Raw genomic sequence first — 21,086 nt, 5'->3', positions numbered from 1 at the left:
GTGGGTGATAGGTAATCACCCGACTTTTATCTGTCTAAGCATGGCTAAGCATAACTAGGCATTTACGAAGTAAAATTGGTAACAAGGTAGATACGGAAAAACAAGGTTGGTAATGCACCAATTAGGTTTTCACTTAACTCCTAATCACTTAATGTAGTAAAGAAAAGCAAAAGCGAAATCAATTTGTAAATCACAAGGTAGATTTAAATGCATCCGGGGCTTGCCTTCGTTGACGAAAAAGTCTGGTTCCTGAGACGTTCCACAATTATCAGATCCGACCTCAACAGACGGATTAACCACCTCCGCAACTTGATTAACTACCATGTGTTCACCTTCGTTCACTACACGTAGTAATAATGCCATGTTTAACATGATGCGAGATACAAAAATATGATGCTCGATGATGGATGCAAAATTAACAACTTGAATACAACTTTCCTTCGCGGTACAGTTACAAGTCAAACTAACTAAACCTTTTTCGTAACATTTACTTTCATTGTTAAGGATCATTACCAACTAATGACCCAAGGTCATCACTCAATCCAAAAACTCAAACAAAACCTAAATCATTAAAGGTTACTATTTGCTTTTATGAATTAATTATTTAATTCAAAATTATAAAATAAATCAACTTATTCCAATTGAGCTCAAAATTTTTGTAAACGTTCATCACATGATAACTAAGTGGTAAAACAATTTTCATAATTTTTTGATAATTAAATAAGCCTAGAAAAATCATGGAAACCCATTTATTAATTAATTGAGCAATTTTTATCACATTCAAGAAGTACTGAAAACAACATTTCATATTTTTTCTAAATAATATACATCACAGAGAGGTCACACAAAAATTTTCATAATTTTTGGAGCTCTAAATAATTCTACACAAAAATAACAAAAACATACACTATTCATTCATTCTAAAAATAGGAAAATTCATTTTCAATTCACTGAGTCATTGACACCCGACCCCACATGTCATCCCCTACCTCCCGCGCTGACCACGGCGACATCGGCTTTGACCGGTGAAATCTCACCGACTGGCGAGGTCACCGGCGAAGGCCAAGGTACTAACATGATCACAACACCACGGCGCATCGATTTGTGACACTAACTAGACCAACTACGGACTGGACCAAGCACTACGCCGGCCATGGCGGCCACGACTGCATGGTTGTGCTACGCCGGCGATAGGAGATCGGTAGCGGTGAAACAAACAACTCGGGAAGAACTAGGAGCTCACCTCGTACACGTTGAAGGCGATGGACGAGCCGGAGGAACAACGGAGAGGCGGGTCGACAGTCATAGCGATCACGGCAGCGCGAACCACTGTCGGTGATGGCGTTCTGGCGACTACGGTGATCAAAAGGATCAAACAACCGGTCATAGAGCAACACTGGGATCAAGGCGAAGCTAGAGCCACGCTGAGCAAGGACAAAGACGCACCATGGAGCTCCAGCCACGGCGACGTGCACACCACGGTGAGGTTGCCGGCCGCGGGGAAGAAAGGCGTGCACCGTGGGTTCCCGGTGGAGTCAAGCTTCAAGGGTTGGTCTACTGGGTGCGCAAGAAACAGGCAAAGTTTAGGCGATGCTTTGTCGAGGCTGGTTTGTGCTGAGGAGGCGATGCCTAGCTCGACGGAGCTATGGCGGCGGCGTCGGGAAAATAGAGGAAGAGAAAAGAAGAACGGCGGCAATGCTCTGGCTATAAAGGCTGGCCAGGAAGCAAGAGGAAGCCACGAAGGAGCCTTCCCCGTGCCAGCGCGAAGCTGAGGACGGCCACGCGCGCGCCTAGAACTGAGAAGAAGGCCTGCCGGCAACGAGGTGGCTTCGGTGGCTACTGTTCACCAAAATTACCAAATTGCCATTCATTTTAAAATCCCAATTACTCCAAAATTTATGTAACAACTCAAAAATCTCCAAAAATAAAAGTTGTTCAAAATCCAAAGTTCTACAACTTTTCTTTTATAACTACCCCCTAATTCGGTCTACATTTTGAAATACAAATTTGAATTCAAATAGGGGACATTTAAAGAATTTCGCCTTTTCAAATTGCTTCAAATTTTTCATAACAACTTTGAAAACTCCAAAAACAAACTTTGTATAACTCGACAAGCTCTACACTTTTGCTTTTAGGCTCAACCCCAAAATATGCTTAGATTTTAAAATGGGGTTTTAGGGTAGAATTTAAATACTAAAAATCAGGGTTTACGGAAATTCAAATCAATACAAAGATTTTTAACTCACTTCAAGCCATACAAGTCAACACATATAACATAAAGGTAAACTGGTTTTAGTGTATGCATATCAAAATTTTCACTAACACATGAATGATGTGCTATGCATATGATGACATGGCATGTTTTAGTATTTAAACACCTGAGGTGTTACACAAGCTCACTCATGGTTCGCGCAATCGCGCCACCCAGATCATGGACCAGGCACGTGATATGGCAATGGGCGCGCTTTGCTTTGATGTTCATTGATCATTCATGATCGCCCATTCTCATTACGAGAACATCGATCTAGCGACGATGAGCCAAGGCTTCGCGCCCGTCTATACTGACGCTGAGTGGGACGACATCGAGAAAGAGGTGCCCCCTAGCACGTGACCTTTCTGCCAAGATAGAAGATGAAATCATCCCTCCGAGGGGTTAGTTTAGTTAGATAGGTCATGCGGTGCATTTGTAATAAGCGGACAAGCTCCATCCCTTTTGTTTTGTTTAAACAAGTTTGTTCTATTGTTTCGGTTGAACAAATTTGTTCTTTCTCCCTTTTATGTGTAAAAAAGGGTTAATGTGTTTTGACCCTTCCTGTTGTTAAGACTATACAGCTTGAGGTGTGGATGAAAAACTCTGATCACGCTGGTAAGCAAGAGTGTCATAGCCACTGGGGCGTAGGTTTCTTGTAGTCCGACTAGCTTTACTCAGTGTTTGTTTCTGCAAACCTTGTCTCTAGGTTTTTAACGTGAGAAAAGGGTCAAGCACGATGACTATTTTAGAAAGGATATATATATACCCTTATCAGCCCCCAAGTGAGATGCGGCCCCTTGCTGTTGCCAGGGTCAGGTTTCACTAAAGATCGAGGAGATGATAGCGAAACTGGTAATAGAAAGCATTTTTTGTTTCAGAAATGTTTTTCTAAGTATTTGTATGTACCCCTCCCTAGGACCCGAGCCATCGTCCTACGACCATGCATTCGGTCTCCTTGTGAGTCTAACTTCCCTTGAGCCCCCACGCATTGCAGGGGTCTGGTTGAGGGTCGGCTCGTCTTTGTGATCGTCACCCCTCAAGCATTTTTTTGATAAAACAGAGGGGCTGAGCCATGCCACGTTTTTTCTCGATGGACGAAACATGGTGCTCGGTGAGCTATTAATAGGCTAGTCTGAGTGGGGCCCCGGCTTCCTATTCGCGGGGGTCCGACATGGGTCAGCTAGTGACCGACTCTATATTCTCAGTGGCCAATCCATATAGTTCTTGGGTCTTTTCGACCGGTCCCAAGGGCTCGTTGCCATTCTTTGAGGAAAAACCATGGACTGGGAATCGACCAAAACTTGAATGTGGGCTGAGATGCCCACGGCACTCGTGCACTCGGGTACTGGCTACTAGTGGGCCCATCCCTTTCCACCCCTCACTCTAAAGGCGCCTCACAGCGGCTGTGAGCCCATCAGAGGGCCAGCCTTCGAACTCCAAGGTCTAAATAGGCCATAGGAGCATTTTCAGCTCCGTATCCCTCCTTACCTGTGATGGTTCTAGCGCCTATCTACGTCGATGCCGAGCTAGATGACATCTAGAAGGGGGTGGCCCCTCTGGCATAAGACTTACCTACTGAGATAGAGGATGAGATCACCTCCCAAGAAATTTGTTTGGTAGATAAGCCAGGAGGCAAACTTGTAGAAAGTGGTCAAGCTCTTAAATTTTGTTATGGCCAAACAGATTTTTAGCTCTTCTCCCCTTTTTTGTATAAAAAGGTTAATGCAATCTGACCTTTTCCATCATTAAGGCTATAAAGCTCGGGGTGTGGGTGAAAAAACTCCAATCACACTAGTGAGCAAAAATGCTATAGCTGCTAGGGCGTAGGTTTCTTACAGTCCGACCAGTTTTACTCAGCATTCGTTTCTGTAACCCTTGCTTCTAGATCTTAATGTGAGAAAGGTTTGGGCATAGAGAATCTCTACCAGATAGATATACTCTTTAATTCATTCCAACTCTTTCCATAGTTAAGGCTAAAAAGCTTGGGGCGCAGGTAGAAAACTCTGATCACGCTGGTGAGCAAAAATGCCATAGCCGCTGGGGCGTTGGTTTCTTGCAGTTCAACCAGTTTTACTCAGCACTTATTTCCACAACCCTTGCTTCTAGATCTTAACATGAGAATGGGTCGGGCATAGAGAATGTCTACTGGATAGATATGCTCTTATTAGCCCCCAAGTGAGTCCTGGCCCCTTGCCGTTGCTGGGGTCGGGTGTCACTAAAGATCGAGGAGTCGATAGCGAAACTGATAAGAGAAAGCATGCATAGATTAAGGGTAAAAGTGACATAGCTATTCGATGTTCTAGGCATTCATGAAGACTTCGCCATCGATGGTCTTGAGCCCCTTGCCATTGCTGGGGTCAGGTGTCACTATAGATCGAGGAGTCGATAGCAAAACCGATAAGAGAAAGCATGCATAGATTAAGGGTAAAAGCGACGTAGCTGTTCGATGTTCTAGGCATTAACGAAGACTTCATCGTCAATGGTCCTAAGCTTATAGATGCCTAGTTAGAGCACCTCTACGATGATGTATGGTCCCTCCCATGGAGGAGGGAGCTTCTGGTGGTTCTTGTTGCTCTGGACGAGGCAGAGCACTAGGTCCCCGACGTTGAAGGCCTGACCCCGCACTCGATGGTTGTGGTACCGGCACAATGCTTGTTGGTATTTGGCTGACCAGAGGAGGGCAATGTCACATGCTTCATCTAGCTGGTCCATGTCATCCTCGAGGGATGCCTTGGCTCCCTATTCATCATATGCCCTGACCCTCGATGCTCCATAATCGAGGTTGGTCAGGAGAACAGCCTCAGAACCGTAGACCATGAAGAATGGCGTGTAGCCGGTGGCCCGGCTAGAGGTCATCTTCAGGCTCTAGAGCACCATGGGAAGCTCCACGACCAATGGTCTGCCAAACTTGTTCAACCGATTGAAGATCCTAGGCTTGAGGCCTTGTAGGACCATGTCGTTCGCACGCTTGACCTGCCCGTAATTACGGGGGTGCGCCATGGTGGCCCAATCAACGCGAATGTGGTATTCATCATAGAATTGGAGGATTTTTTTTTTCCCGGTGAACTGCGTGTCGTTGTCCATGATAATGGAGTTCGGGACTCCAAAGCGATGGACAATGTCAAGGAAAAATAGTACGACTTGCTTGGACTTGATTGCAGCGCTGTAGGATCCTAGTGTGGCTTCACCTATAGAGCTCACCCTCAATAACAACAAAGGACTTGGCATGACGCGTGAGCCACCGAGCCTCCATTTTGTCCATCGGTAGTGCCTCATGGAGGAGGTAGTCGAGGTAAGGCATCCTCTAGTCGGCCAGAGGGTCGGGCTCTATCACTAGATCCTCATCAAGCTCCATGACTTCGAGGTCAGATGGAGCAAGCGGCTGGTTAGCCACCAAGCCCAGGGCAGGCAGCCTGTCACCGGTCTATTCTAGCTCCTCATAGTAGACTGAGGGCTTGTACTAATCACTAGCAAAGATGCTCATTGGCACCAGCTCTCGATCGAACATCATGTTTGCCAGTGTGTCGGTCACCTTGTTGAGACACCTCGAGATGTGATTGAGCTAAAGACCATTGAACTTGTCCTCTAGCTCGTGGACTTCTTGGCAATACACAGCCATCTTGGCGTTGTGGTAGCTTGATTCCTTCATGACTTGGTCGATGACCAGCTGGGAGTCACCCTGGACATCAAGCCATCGGTGACCCAACTTGATGGTGATGCATCGACCATTGATAAGGGCCTCATACTCAGCCACATTGTTAGAGGAGGGGAAATGGATGTGAACCATGTACCTCATGCGTACCCAGAGGGGTGAAACAAAGAGGTGCCTCATGCCGGTGCCTTTCTTCATCAGCGATCCATCGAAGTACATCGTCCAGTACTCTTGGTCAATGACTGCTGGCGGCATTTGGATGTCGGTCCACTCTACAACGAAATTAGCCAGCACTTGGGACTTGATGGCCGTTCAAGGGGCATATGAAATGCCTTGACCCATTAGCTTGAGTCCCCACTTTGTGATTCTTCCTATGGCATCCTAGTTTTGGATGACCTCACTGAGAGGGAAGGACATCATGACCGTCACCGAATGTGACTCGAAGTAGTGACGCAACTTCCTTTTGGTGATAAGGATGGTGTACAAAAGTTTTTGGATTTGGGGGTAGCGAGTCTTCGAATCGGATAAGACCTCACTAATGAAATACATGTGACACTACAGTTTCAGGGCATGCCCCTCTTCTTCTCGCTCTACCACCAGGGTGGCACTGACCACTTGTGTGGTGGCCGTAATGTAGAGCAGAAGCGGTTCTCCATCGGTTGGGGGGGCCAGAATCGGGTCCTTCATCAGCAGCTGCTTGACCTTGTCAAGTGCCTCCTAGGCCTTGGGTGTCCATTTGAAGTGGTCGGCCTTCTTCAGAAGCCGATAGAGGGGGCCCTCATTCGATGGGGCGTGAGATAAAGCGGCTAAGCACAACGAGGCACCCTATAACTCGTTGTAACCCCTTTATGTTCTGAATCGGGCCCATCCTCATGATGGCTGAGATATTCTCTGGGTTGGCGTCGATGTCACGCGTGGAGAAGATAAAACCTAGCAGCATACCCCTCGGGACCCTAAAAACACATTTCTCGGGGTTGAGTTTGATGTCGTTTGCTTAGAGTTTCGTGAAGGTCTGCTCTAGGCCGGCTACGACCTGGTCAGACTATTTGGACTTGACCATGATGTCGTCTACGTAGGCCTCAATGGTTTGCCCGATGAGGTCACTGAGACACTTGAGCATACAACGCTGATACATAGCCCCCACGTTTTTTCAGACCGAACAACATTGTGACGTATCAGAATGATTTGAACGGGGTGATGAAAGATGTCATGAGCTGATCGGACTCTTTCATCACCATTTGATGGTACCTAGAGTACATATCAAGGAAGCAAAGGGTTTCTCACCCTGAGGTCGAGTCGCCTACTTGGTCTATGCATGGCAAAGGAAATGGATCCTTTAGACATGCTTTGTTGAGACCCATGTAGTCAACACACATTCTCCATTTCTCACTCTTTTTTTGTATAAGAACAGGATTGGCTAACCACTCAGGGTGGTATACTTCCTTGATGAACCTAGCCACCAAAAGCTTCACAATCTCCTCACCAATGGCCTTGCATTTTTCCTCGTTGAAGTGATGTAGGTGCTGTTTCACCGGCTTGGAGCTTGGCCTGATCTTCAAGGTGTGCTCGGTGACTTCTCTCGAAATGTCTGGCATGTCTGAGGGTCTCCACGCAAAGATGTCTCTATTGGCGTGGAGGAAGTCTACGAGTGCGCTTTCCTATTCAAAGGAAAGCGTGGTGCTGATGTGCACCACTTTGCCCTTAGAGCCACTAGGGTCTATGAGGACCTCCAAGAGGCTCAAAAGACCTGGCCAACCACTTGTAGTTGGGTGCTTCTTCGATGACCTCCTACCTGATGGCAGCAAGCTCTTTGGAGGTGACAATTGTCACGGCGTGTTCACAGCACTCAACCTCGTACTTGTAGCCACGCTGGAAGAAGGTGCCCATGGTGATGGCCCCATATGGACCCAGCATCTTCAACCTCAGATAGGTGTAGTTGGGGATGACCATGAACTTCACGTAGCATGGACATCCTAGGATGGCATGGTCGGACCTGTGGAACCCGACCACCTTGAAGGTAAGGGTCTCCATCCTATAATTGGTCGGATTCATGAAGGTGACGGGCAGCTCGATCTGCCCAAGTGGCATGGCCTGCTTTCCAGGCTTGATGTAGTGGAAAGGGGCCCTAGTCGGCCGGATGCACGATTGGTCGATGCCCATGGCATCGAGCATTTTAGCGTACATGATGTTGAGGCCGCTGCCTCCATCCATCAGCACCTTGGTGTGCCACTTCGTGCCGATGATCAGGTCAACAACGAGCGGGTATCTTCCTAGCTACGAGACACTTTTTGGGTGGTCAGTTTGATCAAAGGTTATGGTGGACTCCGACCATCGGAGGAAGGAAGGTGTGGCCGGCTTGGCCATATAGACCTCATGGTGGTAGTGCCTAGAGTCATAGGCCGACGACCCTCCAAAGATAATAAGGCATCCATCCAGCGCCAAAAATCTATTGTCCTTCCCTTGGTGTCGTTTGTGGCTAGCTTGGGCTCCTTCCTATGCTCTTCCTTGTTGGAGCCTCTAGATAAGAACTGCTTCATGAGGATCCAGCGCCAAAAAGCATGGTTTGGGCATGACCCTTTGAGTAGCTTTTTGAAGTGGTCCAGGGTACCCTCAGCATGCTTCTAACCCCCTTGCGGTCGGCAGTGGCCATGAGCGAGCCCTTGCTCCACTTTTTGTTCTTCTTCTTGTTGGGAAGGTTGGAGGCGCCTTCACCGATGTCCTCGTCCCACTTTGCCTTGCCTTTGAGGCGGTCAAAAATTGCCCCGACCACCTCCTCGCCCAAGGCATGGCAGGTGGCGATGTCGAGGAGCTCCTTGGTGGTTCATGGGCCCTTATGTCCTAGCTTGTGAACTAGGGACTCGCAGGTGGTCCTGGATAGGAAAGCTCCTATGACATCGGTGTTGGGGACGTTGGGCAGTTCATGGCACTACCGGGCGAAGCTTCGGATGTAACCACGAAGAGTTTCCCCGAACTTCTATCGGTAGTTTTGTAGATCCCATGGGTTCCCAGGATGCACGTATGTGCCCTAAAAGTTTCCCACAAAGATCTCTTTTAGGTCCTCCCAACTTTGGATTCGGTTGGGCGGAAGGTGTTCCAACCACGCTCATGCCGAATCGGCCAGGAACAATGGAAGATTGCGGATAATGAAATTGTCACTATCTGCTCCACTAGCTTAGCAAGCAAGCCTATAATCCTCGAGCCATAGTCTGGGGTTTGTTTCCCCAGAGTATTTCAGGATGTTGGTCTACAGTCGGTACTACGGTGAGAAGACGACGTTGAGGATGTGTCGGCCAAAGGCCTGAGGTCTCGACAAGTCAAGGCTTAGGCTTCAGTCCTTACCATTGTCGTAGCGTCTGGCATGACGAGGGTGGTAGCTGTGGCTAGCCTCCTCCCTCTCATCGCTATGGGCACGCCTGTGGGCATCCAAGGTGTTGCGCGCGTCATGGTGGAGGCCAAGATGCTCATGCACCAGAGCCGAGGCACGTTGCCTGTCGCCTCACTACGCTTGGTGGACTGACATGTCCCTGTCGGGTCGCTCTAGGGGCACGCACTGGCTGGCGTTGAGCTCACATCATTAGGACAACAAGCTCCCGGCCTGCTGCACCGCCGCATGCTTGAGTAGCATGCAAATCTCGTGATGGGCCTGGTGATCCTCGGGTGTCGCGGGCTCTGGAAGCCCCTGGAGCAAGGCCACCATGGTAGCAATGTTCTGGCTTGCCTAGGTGAAGTGTGGGAGGGCTTTGTCATCCTCGATGATCCTCTAGTTCATGTCGTGGGCCATGGCATGCGCACGCCCACCGTCTCCGTGGTGCTCGAGCCCCATGTGTTCCTGCTTGAGCTAGAGTCATGCTTCTGCGTGCTCTTGGTGTCGCACCCTCAGCTGCTCTACCTATAGGCGAGGAGGGGCCCTTACATCCTCCTTGACCTCATCATCGAGGTCATCTACTAGGGTGGCCCCTCCCTCGTGGATGCTTTTGATGTATTCCTCAGGGGTACGTGTCATAAAACATTCTCACAAGGGGTGATAGCTCCCCCTACTGGTGTCAGAGTCGGAGGATGACTCCGATTCTCCTACCAGAAGGTCATGGAAAGATTCCATGACATATTCGGTCATCCCCATGAACTCATCGTCCGTAGGGGATGGGGGCGTGCGCTGCACCACAAGGTGGCCAATGGTCTCTACGGTGTTGCGCACACCGAACGAGAGCACTGTCGGGGCACTCTAGATGAGGCATTCTGAGGAGAGCGGCTCTCCTACAGCAAGCTACGTCATGACATTGGTGAACGAGAAAGGTGAGGCGGCGTAGGTCCTCCTGGGATGGTCGGGATCCTAGGAAGGCACCGAGCTGGCGCTCTAGCCTCCTGTAATCGAACCTAAGGAGCTGGTCGCTCCCGGGGGTGCGGGCCTCCGGTGCATGTAGTTGTAGCTCCTCAAGCACCTCGACGATCGCATCGAGGCTGACAAAGTGGAGAGGTTGGACGGCGATGGGAACCTACACCAACACTCAATCCATCATAACGATGAAGTCTAGGTTTTCGAAGCGCACGAGTGCGCCCGGGACCTAGCTGATGCTGTGACTAGCCATCCGAGGCCTGATGTGGACATCGAGACATGCAAAAAGCCCCTACTTGGCGCGTCAATTGTCGGTGTTTTTGGACCACCGACGAGTAAATTTGTATTTGCGCGTCTGGCTCGGATGGTGTGCTTGGAGGACACAAGGATTTATACTGGTTTAGGTGGAACGTCCCTACGTCCAGTTCACTGCTGCTCGTGTTACCGGCACTTGGTTTGCAGTACGGGCTACAAACAGGCGAGAGAGGGAGAGGATCCCAAGTCTCTGGTGGAAGGAGTGAACAGGTGCTGAGAGCTCGCTTGCCGCTCAGCCATGTGCTCGTGTCGTGCACTTGTGTTCTGATTTCATCCCCCTTCATGGGGTGCCCTGCTTCCCCTTTTATAGGCGAAGGAAAAGCGTAGGTTACAATGGAGAAAAAGGAAAAGAACGTGAGAGAGAGAAGAAGGCTTCCAGGGTCGTCGGGTCCTTCTTCTCCATCATGCGGGTCCCGCCAATCCTATAGATGTCAATAGGGACGACTCCACGTCACGGCCCTGTTCATCACTAGCGCAATGCGCAAGCATCATCTACTGGTCATGGCATTTCACTCCATCCTGGCAGACGTCGTGGTGAACTCATGTGTCTATCGGTGTCCGTACGAGGTTTAGGCAGAGCAGCATCGGCATGCCCGACACTATTCTTGATGTGAATCCCCAGGTATGGCCCATCATGGCCATGGGTTACATCGAGGCGTGCCAGTCTCTTCTCAGGTATCAGAGTTTTGACTTAGGCCCATACGCTTAGACCTGGAGTGGTTGGCGGTGGTATGGGTCCTCGTCGGACAAGACGGAAGGCCTAGCCAAAGAGTAACGGTGCTTGCTTCTAACTCCGGCCCGCCTCTCCGACCGGAAGGCCTGACCGAGGAGGGACGGCGCTCGCTTCCATCGCTTTCGACTCCGGCCCACCTCTCTAACCAGAAGGCCTGGCCAAGCAGGATCGACGCTCGCCTCTGACTCTTGCCCGCCTTTCCGACTAGAAGGCCTGGCCAGCTCGCTTCTGACTCTAGCCCGTCTCTCCGGCCGAAAGGCCTGGCCAAGGAGGAACGATGCTCGCTTCCGACTCCGACTCACCTCTCCGACCAGGAGTATATCGAACCTCTGCTTACAGCTCTTCTCTGACCAGGAGGCCAGAGCCGACTGGGGAACGACCGACCGAGGACGCCCGCGTGGTAAAGACCCAGGAAACGGACAGAGCAAGTAAGGTAGGGCGCTCCGGTCAACCACAATATCAAGGGCCATACCCTGCACACATGTAGGATAGTACTGTCATGCCATGTCAGAAGGATGCACCACAACTTTCCAGACATGTTAGAACATGAACAATGTTGTGGGTGCCGACATTTATCCTACAGTATGGTAGGCGCCGACATCTGCCATACAAGAAGAAGACAATGGAACCTACCACATGCATCTGAACATCAATAGTGTTGTGAGCGCTGACAAACCACCTTGTACCCCGATAGCACAGGCAACAAGACTAATTAGCACACACGCACTCTTTCTCTCACACTCTCTCTTGTAAAGCTGCCCCTTCATCTATAAAAGGGGATGCGTTCCCTCCAAAAGACGGACGATTCGACCACCACGACCAATTCACGAACGATTCGAACAACCTACGACTCGATCGATTCCAACAGAGCACACGCTCAAATACTTAGCGCGCGTAGGAGCTCCTGTCTCTCTCGGCCCTTCGGTCCAGAATCCGACCGGACCTCTTGCACCCCCATCTTACTCCCTCTCGTTTGTAACTCCACAGCAAACTTCGAGCACCTGGGCTCGGGAATAAAGTCACCGACCGACTCAAACTGGACGTAGGGCACGTTGCCTGAACCAGTATAAACCCTGTGTCATTGAGTGCTAGGCCACATCCGATCACAGCGTACGGCAAAACTATAAATATTTACGTGTTAGTCACTTTCTGCACCGACATCTCCCGTTCTCTTTCAAAAAAATGTTACTTGAAAATTACACATTTACCCCTATCAAAAACTATTATTCCAACATGTAATGATTGCACTTTGAAAATAGAGAAAGTAAAAAAAATCAAAACTAGGTGGACTATATCTAGAAAAACACTTATGCTGAGATAAATTTCAAATACTAGAAGTACGCTTAATTTTGGACGGAGGGAGTACTTTGGAAAATTAGAGAATCACTTGTCATAAGGAACAGGAGTAGCTCTTCTAAATCGTCAAGAAAATGTGACGGGCCTGTGTATCAGCATTCTTTCGTAGAAGATCCCAGCCAATGCAATGCAACGGAGAGCTGCCTATAGTGACTAGTGAGAGTGGTGTGGGGCACTGAGCATGACCGGTGCGGTGGGTGGTGATACCATGGGCCTGCAGCGGTTAGTTGCAGCATGCACATCATCTCATGCATGCATAACCAATCTACTGCTCACCTGAGTAAATGATTCACTACTACTACAGGTTGCACTTGTTGTCCCGGGCGGTAACGGCCTTTAGTCTCGGTTACCGTGTCGGGACAACGATCCTGGGACTAAAGGTGGAACCTTCAGTTCCGGGTCATCGAGCCGGGACTAAAGAGGGACCTTTAGTTCCGGTTGGTGTTCCTCCAGCCGAGCAAACGTGGCCGCACCCTTTAGTCCCGGTTGGTAACCCCAACCGGCACTAAAGGTTCCTTTTCTTTCTCTTTTTTTTGTTTAATTTGTTTTTAGTTCAGTTACACATATTTGTTTAATATATAATATGTTTTTATGTGCGTATTCTACGCTGCTAATATAAATACACGCATGCATATAATTACATCTAATTCTCATCTCGAGCATTATTATATTCGAATAAAGTATGAAACTATATATATTATAGATATATATGTATATATACAACACTTTCAGAATCTTGTTCTCGAAAATAACGATATCAATAAACATTTAATTTACATCATTAGTTCCTTAGGATCAAAGTAGAACTCGCTGTTGGGATTTAGCACTTTTTCTAGAAGATATCCTGCTATTGACTCTTGAACTGCTTTCAGATGGTCTTTTTGCATGACCTTTCGTTTCAACCATTCAGTCTTGCATTTGAAATAAAAGGAAAAGTATTAATACATATATATATATATATTCATTTAAAAATAAATAAAATTTTGATATATACGTACTCTGAGGACATCTTTAGGAGTTCTTCTTATGTGTGCAGTGATAAATTCACAAACGTAGTATCCACACAAGTTATTACCTGGTTGCTGCCGCAAACATCACTGTATGAGAAGAAGATTATTCTCATCATCTCACACATAAATTGAAGTACGATATAGTAATTAAACACGTGGGAAAGTATATATAGTATAACTTACTGGTATTTCAACTACATTAAGTGGTGCCTTACAATCCTTATGGTGTTGCCAAATAAACTCTTTCCAAACCCTGTGTGACCAATAATGTACGATCGTTAATAAATTATGGCAAAGTCTATTCAATAATAGTTGTGCGCGAGAGATCGAAATTACCCCTAGATAATGTCTATCATATCTTGGTATAGTGCTCGCTCTTTTCTCAATGAGTCCAAGATTACTAACCGACTTGAGTTTAACTCAATGACAATGAGTATCCAGTGAAATCTGTATTGGTTTATACACACACGTACATGCATATAAGTTGTATTGATATTACAAAAAATGTGTAGACTATATTATTATTAACACTTACTCAAAGTTGTACGGGAAAAGTATTGTTGTCTTGTCATGCTGCTTCATGAAGAACTTCATGATATTCGTCTGTGCTTCAGATACCCAGTGCTCCTTGACAATAATATCGGTTTTGAATACGATATAAGGATCAATGAAGCCAACACTAGTGTCTTGTATTCTTTGGAGCTCTGACATCTGGAATCTGTATATAAATATAAGTTACATGTGAGGATAATTATATACACGTACGCATGGAAGTGAGTTTATTAAATAAAAGTAAGAATCACTTACAAACAAAAGGAGCTAATGATTGATTTGTCCAGAGCGTCCAAGTGGTATAGTTGATGCAATTCTTCGAAACTAATATGTAAGATGTCATCGCCACGGAAGTAATGATGGTCTCTAAATCTGACAAAGATCTACTGCTCACCCCTGCCACATGCCTGCATGTACCACTTGTTGAGCAAGTATATTTGCGTATCCAATTTATTCAGAGCCGCAGGGTTGTATAGACTTTTGCCAAATTTATAAGTCTTTCAGGTATCAACTTCCAGGTTTTGGATTGGAGCTTTGCCCATCACTTGATCTAAGGTTAAACCAGTTTGTTCAAAAAAAGCAATAAGGTCTTGAACCGACACTTCTCTAGAGTTGTCTGGTCGATAGACTTCTATATTGGAACCATATTTATTAGCAACAACAAGATTTTGCATTGGTTGCTTCTGTTGTCCAAGCTATGGGACATCCTTCCCTGATGCTCTTTTCCTTTTCTTATATGCATCATGTGACTTCACGAGGGAGCGGTCATAGTCTGATAGTGGCGGAGGCTTACGAACTTCAAGCATCTTTTTCTTGTGAGCTTCGACCTTCTGCCTCAGCTGATCTCGTGGTATGTAAAAGTACGACTTTCCTTAAGCTTCGCTTGTCTCTGCTTTTGGATATCTATAAAAAAATCTTTCACTTTTTTATCTTCTTCAGCTGCTATTTGCTCATCAGTCTTTTCAGGAAGTATTTCTTGAGAAATAACTCTTTTTTTTGGGTCTTCTTTGCCGCCAGGACCTTAGACGTCTTTGTAGTGCGTCGCTGTGGAGGGGGTGGGGCGGTGTTGGAGACCGGCGTGGAGGCGATGAGGCCGGTGTTGGAGTCTGGCATGGAGGCATTGGAGATCGTTGTGGAGGCGATGGGGCCGGTGTAGGAGTTGGAGATCATTGTGGAGGCGATGGGGCTAGTGTAGGAGTTGGAGATCACCGTGGGGATGAAGTCGTCTTGCCCCCCGCGACGCTGTGATGAGATGGGGAATGAATGATTGGGCTAGGCTAGGGGGAGACCCTGCTACAAAAACAAGTTGTGGGTCAATTATTTTTTAAGCCAATATAAAATTAATGGAAAATAATATTTCATTCACTTTCATTCGTACCTAGGGTGAGGTAGGGGAAGCGGTGGCGCCCCAGGAATGATGATGAAGCGTTTACGCCATTGAATAAATGTCTTCTCTGTTTCTCCTAGTGTCTTCTCCCCATCACCGCCTTCAATGTCAAGAGGAACATTGATGTAACCTTTGAGCACTCTATCGACCGAGACGCTAGCATATCCAGGTTGAATAACTGACCCATGGATTCTTGGTGTCTTTGTTCGGTCTATTGGAGATACAACCCCAACAGCCACCATGATTGATGCATTATTACCATCTGGAATGTGCAGCTCACATGTTGTTAGAGGCTCGGTAATGTCATCAATAGGGAAGCGCAACCCAGCGTCACCTTGAATAACTGGCAGCTCCGTGGAAGCACAACTGCTTTTCATCTAACCAACGGGGCTAATGGTGACTCCCGGCATTGATTGCGATTGCATTTGACTCATTGCTAGCTGCACTTGCCTCTTGATCTCCTCCTGCATTCTTGCCTCAAGAGATTTTTCTCGTTCACGTGATTCAAGCAATGCTTGTCGTGACTCATTAACAAATTGCTCCAATACACGGATTCGGTCTGCCTCCTCATCCTTCTTTCTCTGGCGGCTTCTATAGGTATCCTTGTCTGCTAGGAATGCTTTTAGCGACCAAACCGCCCCATAGCCTCTTGTTCGACCACCGTGTTCGGGATTCTCTAGGGCATATGTCAATTCATCCTTTTCTCTGTTGGGCTTGAAAACACCACTATCAGCTTCTTCCCTAGCATGAGCTAGTCTTTGTGTTGCTCTCTCAATTTTTTGGCTGAAAATTAGCTTGCCAGTGTCTGGGTCTAGGCTTCCCCCATGAGCGTAGAACCAATTCTTCGCGCGTTGAGGCCAGTTCTTCTCTATTGTTTCAGGTATGATTCCCTTGGCAGTAATCTCTGCTTCTAGGTTCTACCACTTGGGAATAGCACTCCTATAACCACCTGATCCCATGCGATGATGATATTGCTTCTGTCGGGCATTCTGCTGATTCCTCATCACACGTTCCTCACTCTCTTGAGATGTCTTGTATTGTACGAAGTCATCCCAATGGGACTCCAACTTGACAAATGCCTTAGCATTGAAATTCGGCGTTTCATTCTTCAAGATGAACTTTTTATACAATGTCTTCTTCCAACTCTGGAACAATGTTGCCATCTTCTTCATTGTCCAATCCCTCACTAGCTCCTTCAAAGCATCATCTGCTTGTAATGTGAAATGCTGAGTGATATCTCTCCAAGCTAGGTTCTTGTCACGATCAGATACAAAACTAACATTAGGAGCGGATATCTTCTGCTTCCATTCATGAGCACTAATTGGGATCCTATCCCTTACAATGAACCCACATTGATTGACATATGTCTGAGCATGTGGTCCCAATGGTTTGCCGATGTCAGGTGTCGAATTCTGATATTATGAAACGGCCCTCTAATGGCTTTTTTGGCCCTCAGACTTTCCTACTCTTGCCGGTGGTTGATGTAGATCCAGAGACCGGCTACATGAGTAGAAACACAATGATTAACAACAAATATACGTACGCATGCATCTATAAGAGATGATAGATAATTGAATATACCTCGCCAGTATTTTCTTGCGTGACAATTTGTTGATCTTCAACCACCGAGATATTTAGGATATCCTCATAATCAGCAAAGTACTGACTCGTGTCATCTACATCCGCATTGGTGCCGACATTGATAATATCCGCCATTATGTCATCATTCAAGTTATCATCCGGAGCAGCCATTTGTATCTTCAAGATAACACATAGATAGAATTACTATGGCACATAACATAAGTACATGTGATAACACATATAGAATTACTAAATCCAATTAAATATAATAACACATAATATTTCATAAGGATAAACAATAATAAGGTATAGGCTTTGGAATCGAATAAAAAACACTTTCGATCCAAAAACATGGAAATAAGTACATGTATATATACACATAGAATGATACAATTTTCTCACTCTCTCTCTCAACACATAGAATAAGTGCATATGTATATATCTCTAGATATGCCTGTGATAACACATAGAATGTCTCTCTAGATACAATTTTCTCTCTCTCAACACATGAAAATAATTAAGTACATGTATATATACACATAGAAATAATTAAGTACATATATATGTATACATATAGAATCTCTAGATAGAATTAATTACTAAATCTAATTAAACCTAACATATATACATAGATAGAATTACTAAATTAAAATTAAATCTAACACATATAGAGAGAGAGATAGAATAATAATTACTAAATATATAAAAAACTATAATAAAAACTATCTAAAAAACTATCTAAATAAAGTACTAATTAAATTTTAATACATTTAAATCTAATTAACATATATCAAAAACTATCTAAAAACTAAGAATAAACTACTAATTAAATTTTAATACATTTTAATCTAACATATATATCAAACACTACCTAAAAAACTATCTAAAAAACTATCTAAAAAGTATCTAAAAAATATGGCCGAGCGCTATAGCTAGCAATAGGCTAGGGGCGGATGGCCATGGCGGTCGGGCGTGCTGGCCGGCCACGGGGCCGAGCTGAGCCGCGCAAGGATGACGTACGGCAGAGACGATCTCGACGGCCGTCGGGCGGGGCTCGACGATGAGGCCGGGCGGGGGTAGACGACGACGGCGGCGCGGCAGAGCTCGACGCGGCCGGGCGCGGCAGAGACGACGAGATCGACGTTGTAGATCGAAAAGTAGAAGATGAATAGAGGAACCGTTCGATATATATAGGCCAGGACCCTTTAGTCCCGGCTGGTAACACCAACCGGGACTAAAGATCCTTTAGTCCCGGCTGGTAAGCCGAACCGGGACTAAAGGTCCAACCCTTTAGTCCTGGCTCGGCTTACCAGCCGGGACTAAAGGATCTTTAGTCCCGGTTGGTGTTACCAGCCAGGGACTAAAGGTATTTTTGGGCGGGCAATTCTGCCCACCCTTTAGTCCCGGTTCCTGGCCTAGGCCGGGACTGAAGGCCTGAATTTTTGCAGCCCGCCAAGGTGTTGTTTTTTCATTTGACCAAATTTGACTTGGTCAAACTTGCTCAAATGAGACACTAAACTGACCTCAGATGAAAAAACTCTTAATACCAAGTTTGATCATCCCAGCAAGATCTACAATTGTTACATAGCTTCATTTTCCCATTTGAGAAAGTTTTATCAAACACTAGTCACAAATTCTTGAATCTCATATAGACTTTCTGAAACTATGTCACACACTTGTGAAATTTGAACTACATTTTAGTTCAAACTTTCTCAAATGAAAAAATATCCTATATAAGGATTGTAGATCTTGATGAGCTGAACAAACTTGGTATTCAAAACTTTTCAATTTGAGACAATCTAGGGTTCCAAAAACTAGTTTGTAGGCGTCAAATTTTAAAAATCACAAATTTGAACCGTCCAAACTATCTCAAATGGAAAGTGGACCAAAACAACAATTGTAGATCTTGATTATTTTAAAAACTTGGTATTCAAAACTTTTCAATTTGAAGTCATTTAGAGTTCATAATACTAGAGTCAAAGTGTTGTTTTTTCATTTGACCAAATTTGACTTGGTCAAACTTGATCAAATGAGACACTAAATGACCTCATATGAAAAAACTCTGAATACCAAGTTTGATCATCTCAGCAAGATCTACAATTGTTACATAGCTCATTTTTCTATTTGAGAAAGTTTTATCAAACACTAGTCACAAATTCTTGAATCTCATATAGACTTTCTAAAACTATGTCACAACAGTGCATCGTTGTATCATGCGGGCACAACAGTGAATTTCTTCTTGACGTATGACCCTTGGTTATGATCTTGTCGTAACCATGGAGTGTCTTCATCATTTAACATGATGCTTGGATCTTTCTTCACTATGAAGGGTGGAATTCGGACATTTCTTTCATAATCTTCTGATATGTCTGACTTGTCTTCAATTCCCACTATATTTATTTTCCTAGAAAGAACTATGTGGCGCTTTGGCTCATTGATCATTGAGTTGATGTCTTCGTTTTTTCCTCTCTTTGATTTTGTAGACATGTCTTTCACATAGAACATCTGACTCACATCGGCAGCAAGGACGAATGGTTCGTCTTTATACCCAATATTGTTGAGGTCCACTGTTGTCATTCCATACTCTTTGTCGACTGTTACCCCTCCTCCGGTCAGCTTCACCCATTGGCACTGGAACAAAGGGACTTTAAAATTAGGTGCGTAGTCTAGTTCCCATATATCTTCTATGCGGCCATAATATGTTTGTATATTCCCATTTGGATCTGTGCCATCTATGTGAACACCACTATTTTGATTGGTTCTCCTTTTATCTTGGGCAACTATGTAAAATGTATTCCCATTTATCTCATACCCTTGGTACATGAGGATATGCTATGATGGTTGCCTAGCCAAGAAATACAGTTGCTCATCAATATTGTCATCGCCTTGACATTCTTTTCGCAACCAACCACTGAAACTTTCCATGTGCTGATGCCTAATCCAAGCTTTAGTCTTCCCTGGAAACTTGGATCGTAAGAACTCCTTATGTATCTCAATGTACGGATGCACCAATGATGAGTTCTGAAGAACTGTGTAGTGTGCTTTATTGAAATAATCATCTTCCATGCCAATATATGTTTTCTTCCCTAAAGTTGCTTTACCACTGAGTCTCCCCTTGTGCCGCGATTCGGGAACGCCAATCGGGGCAAGGTCAGGAATAAAGTCAACACAGAACTCAATGACCTCCTCTATTCCATAGCCCTGGGTGATGCTTCCTTCAGGCTTAGAACGGACTTTCACATATTTCTTCAAGACTCCCATAAACCTCTCGAAGGGGAACATGTTATGTAAGAACACAGGTCTAAGAATACTAATCTCCTTCACCAAATGAACTAGGAGGTGTGTCATGATATTAAAGAAGGATGGAGGGAACACTAACTCAAAATTGACAAGACATTGAACCACATCATTCTATAGAGTAGCTAGTTCCACTGGATTGATTGCCTTCTAAGAAATTGCATTGAGGAATGCACATAGCTTCACGGTGGCTAGACATACATGTGGAGGTAGAATTCCTCTTAAAGCAACTGGAAGCAATTGCGTCATAAGCACGTGGCAGTCGTGGGACTTTAAGTTTAGGAATTTCTTCTCTGGCACATTTATTATACCCTTTATATTGGAGGAGAATCCCGATGGGACCTTGATGCTGCTTAGACATTTGAACATGCTGTCCCTCTCTTCTTTGCTAAGCATGTAGCTAGCAGGACTTAAGTAATGACGTCCATCATCTGCCTTCTCTGGATGAAGGTTGTCTCGTTCTTTCATGCCCTGCAAGTCCTGGCGTGCTTCAAGTGAATCCTTTGGCTTCCCGTACACACCCATGAATCCTAATAGGTTCACACAAAGATTCTTTGTCAGGTGCATCACGTCGATTATGCATTGCGAACCTCTAGGACTTGCCAATAGGGATAGCTCC

General features: G+C 45.7%; 1 protein-coding gene across 1 annotated transcript; it reads right to left on the bottom strand.

Annotated features, from left to right (window-relative positions):
- Nucleotides 1-7,691: 7,691 nt before the first annotated feature.
- Nucleotides 7,692-8,114, bottom strand: LOC136531604 (uncharacterized). The gene has a single exon (XM_066524260.1). The coding sequence runs from the start codon at nucleotides 8,112-8,114 to the stop codon at nucleotides 7,692-7,694; it is 423 nt and encodes a 140-aa protein (XP_066380357.1).
- Nucleotides 8,115-21,086: the final 12,972 nt, after the last annotated feature.

This window comes from Miscanthus floridulus, unplaced genomic scaffold, assembly GCF_019320115.1.
Source record: "Miscanthus floridulus cultivar M001 unplaced genomic scaffold, ASM1932011v1 fs_378_1_2, whole genome shotgun sequence".
Lineage (NCBI taxonomy): Eukaryota > Viridiplantae > Streptophyta > Magnoliopsida > Poales > Poaceae > Miscanthus > Miscanthus floridulus.
Note: the sequence above shows the minus strand (reverse complement) of the source record. Positions and strands in the feature narration are given on the sequence as shown.

Bases quoted from the DNA above. Each gene is read 5' to 3' on its own strand.
- LOC136531604 (XM_066524260.1), bottom strand. From the start codon at position 8,114: ATGGATGGAGGCAGCGGCCTCAACATCATGTACGCTAAAATGCTCGAT.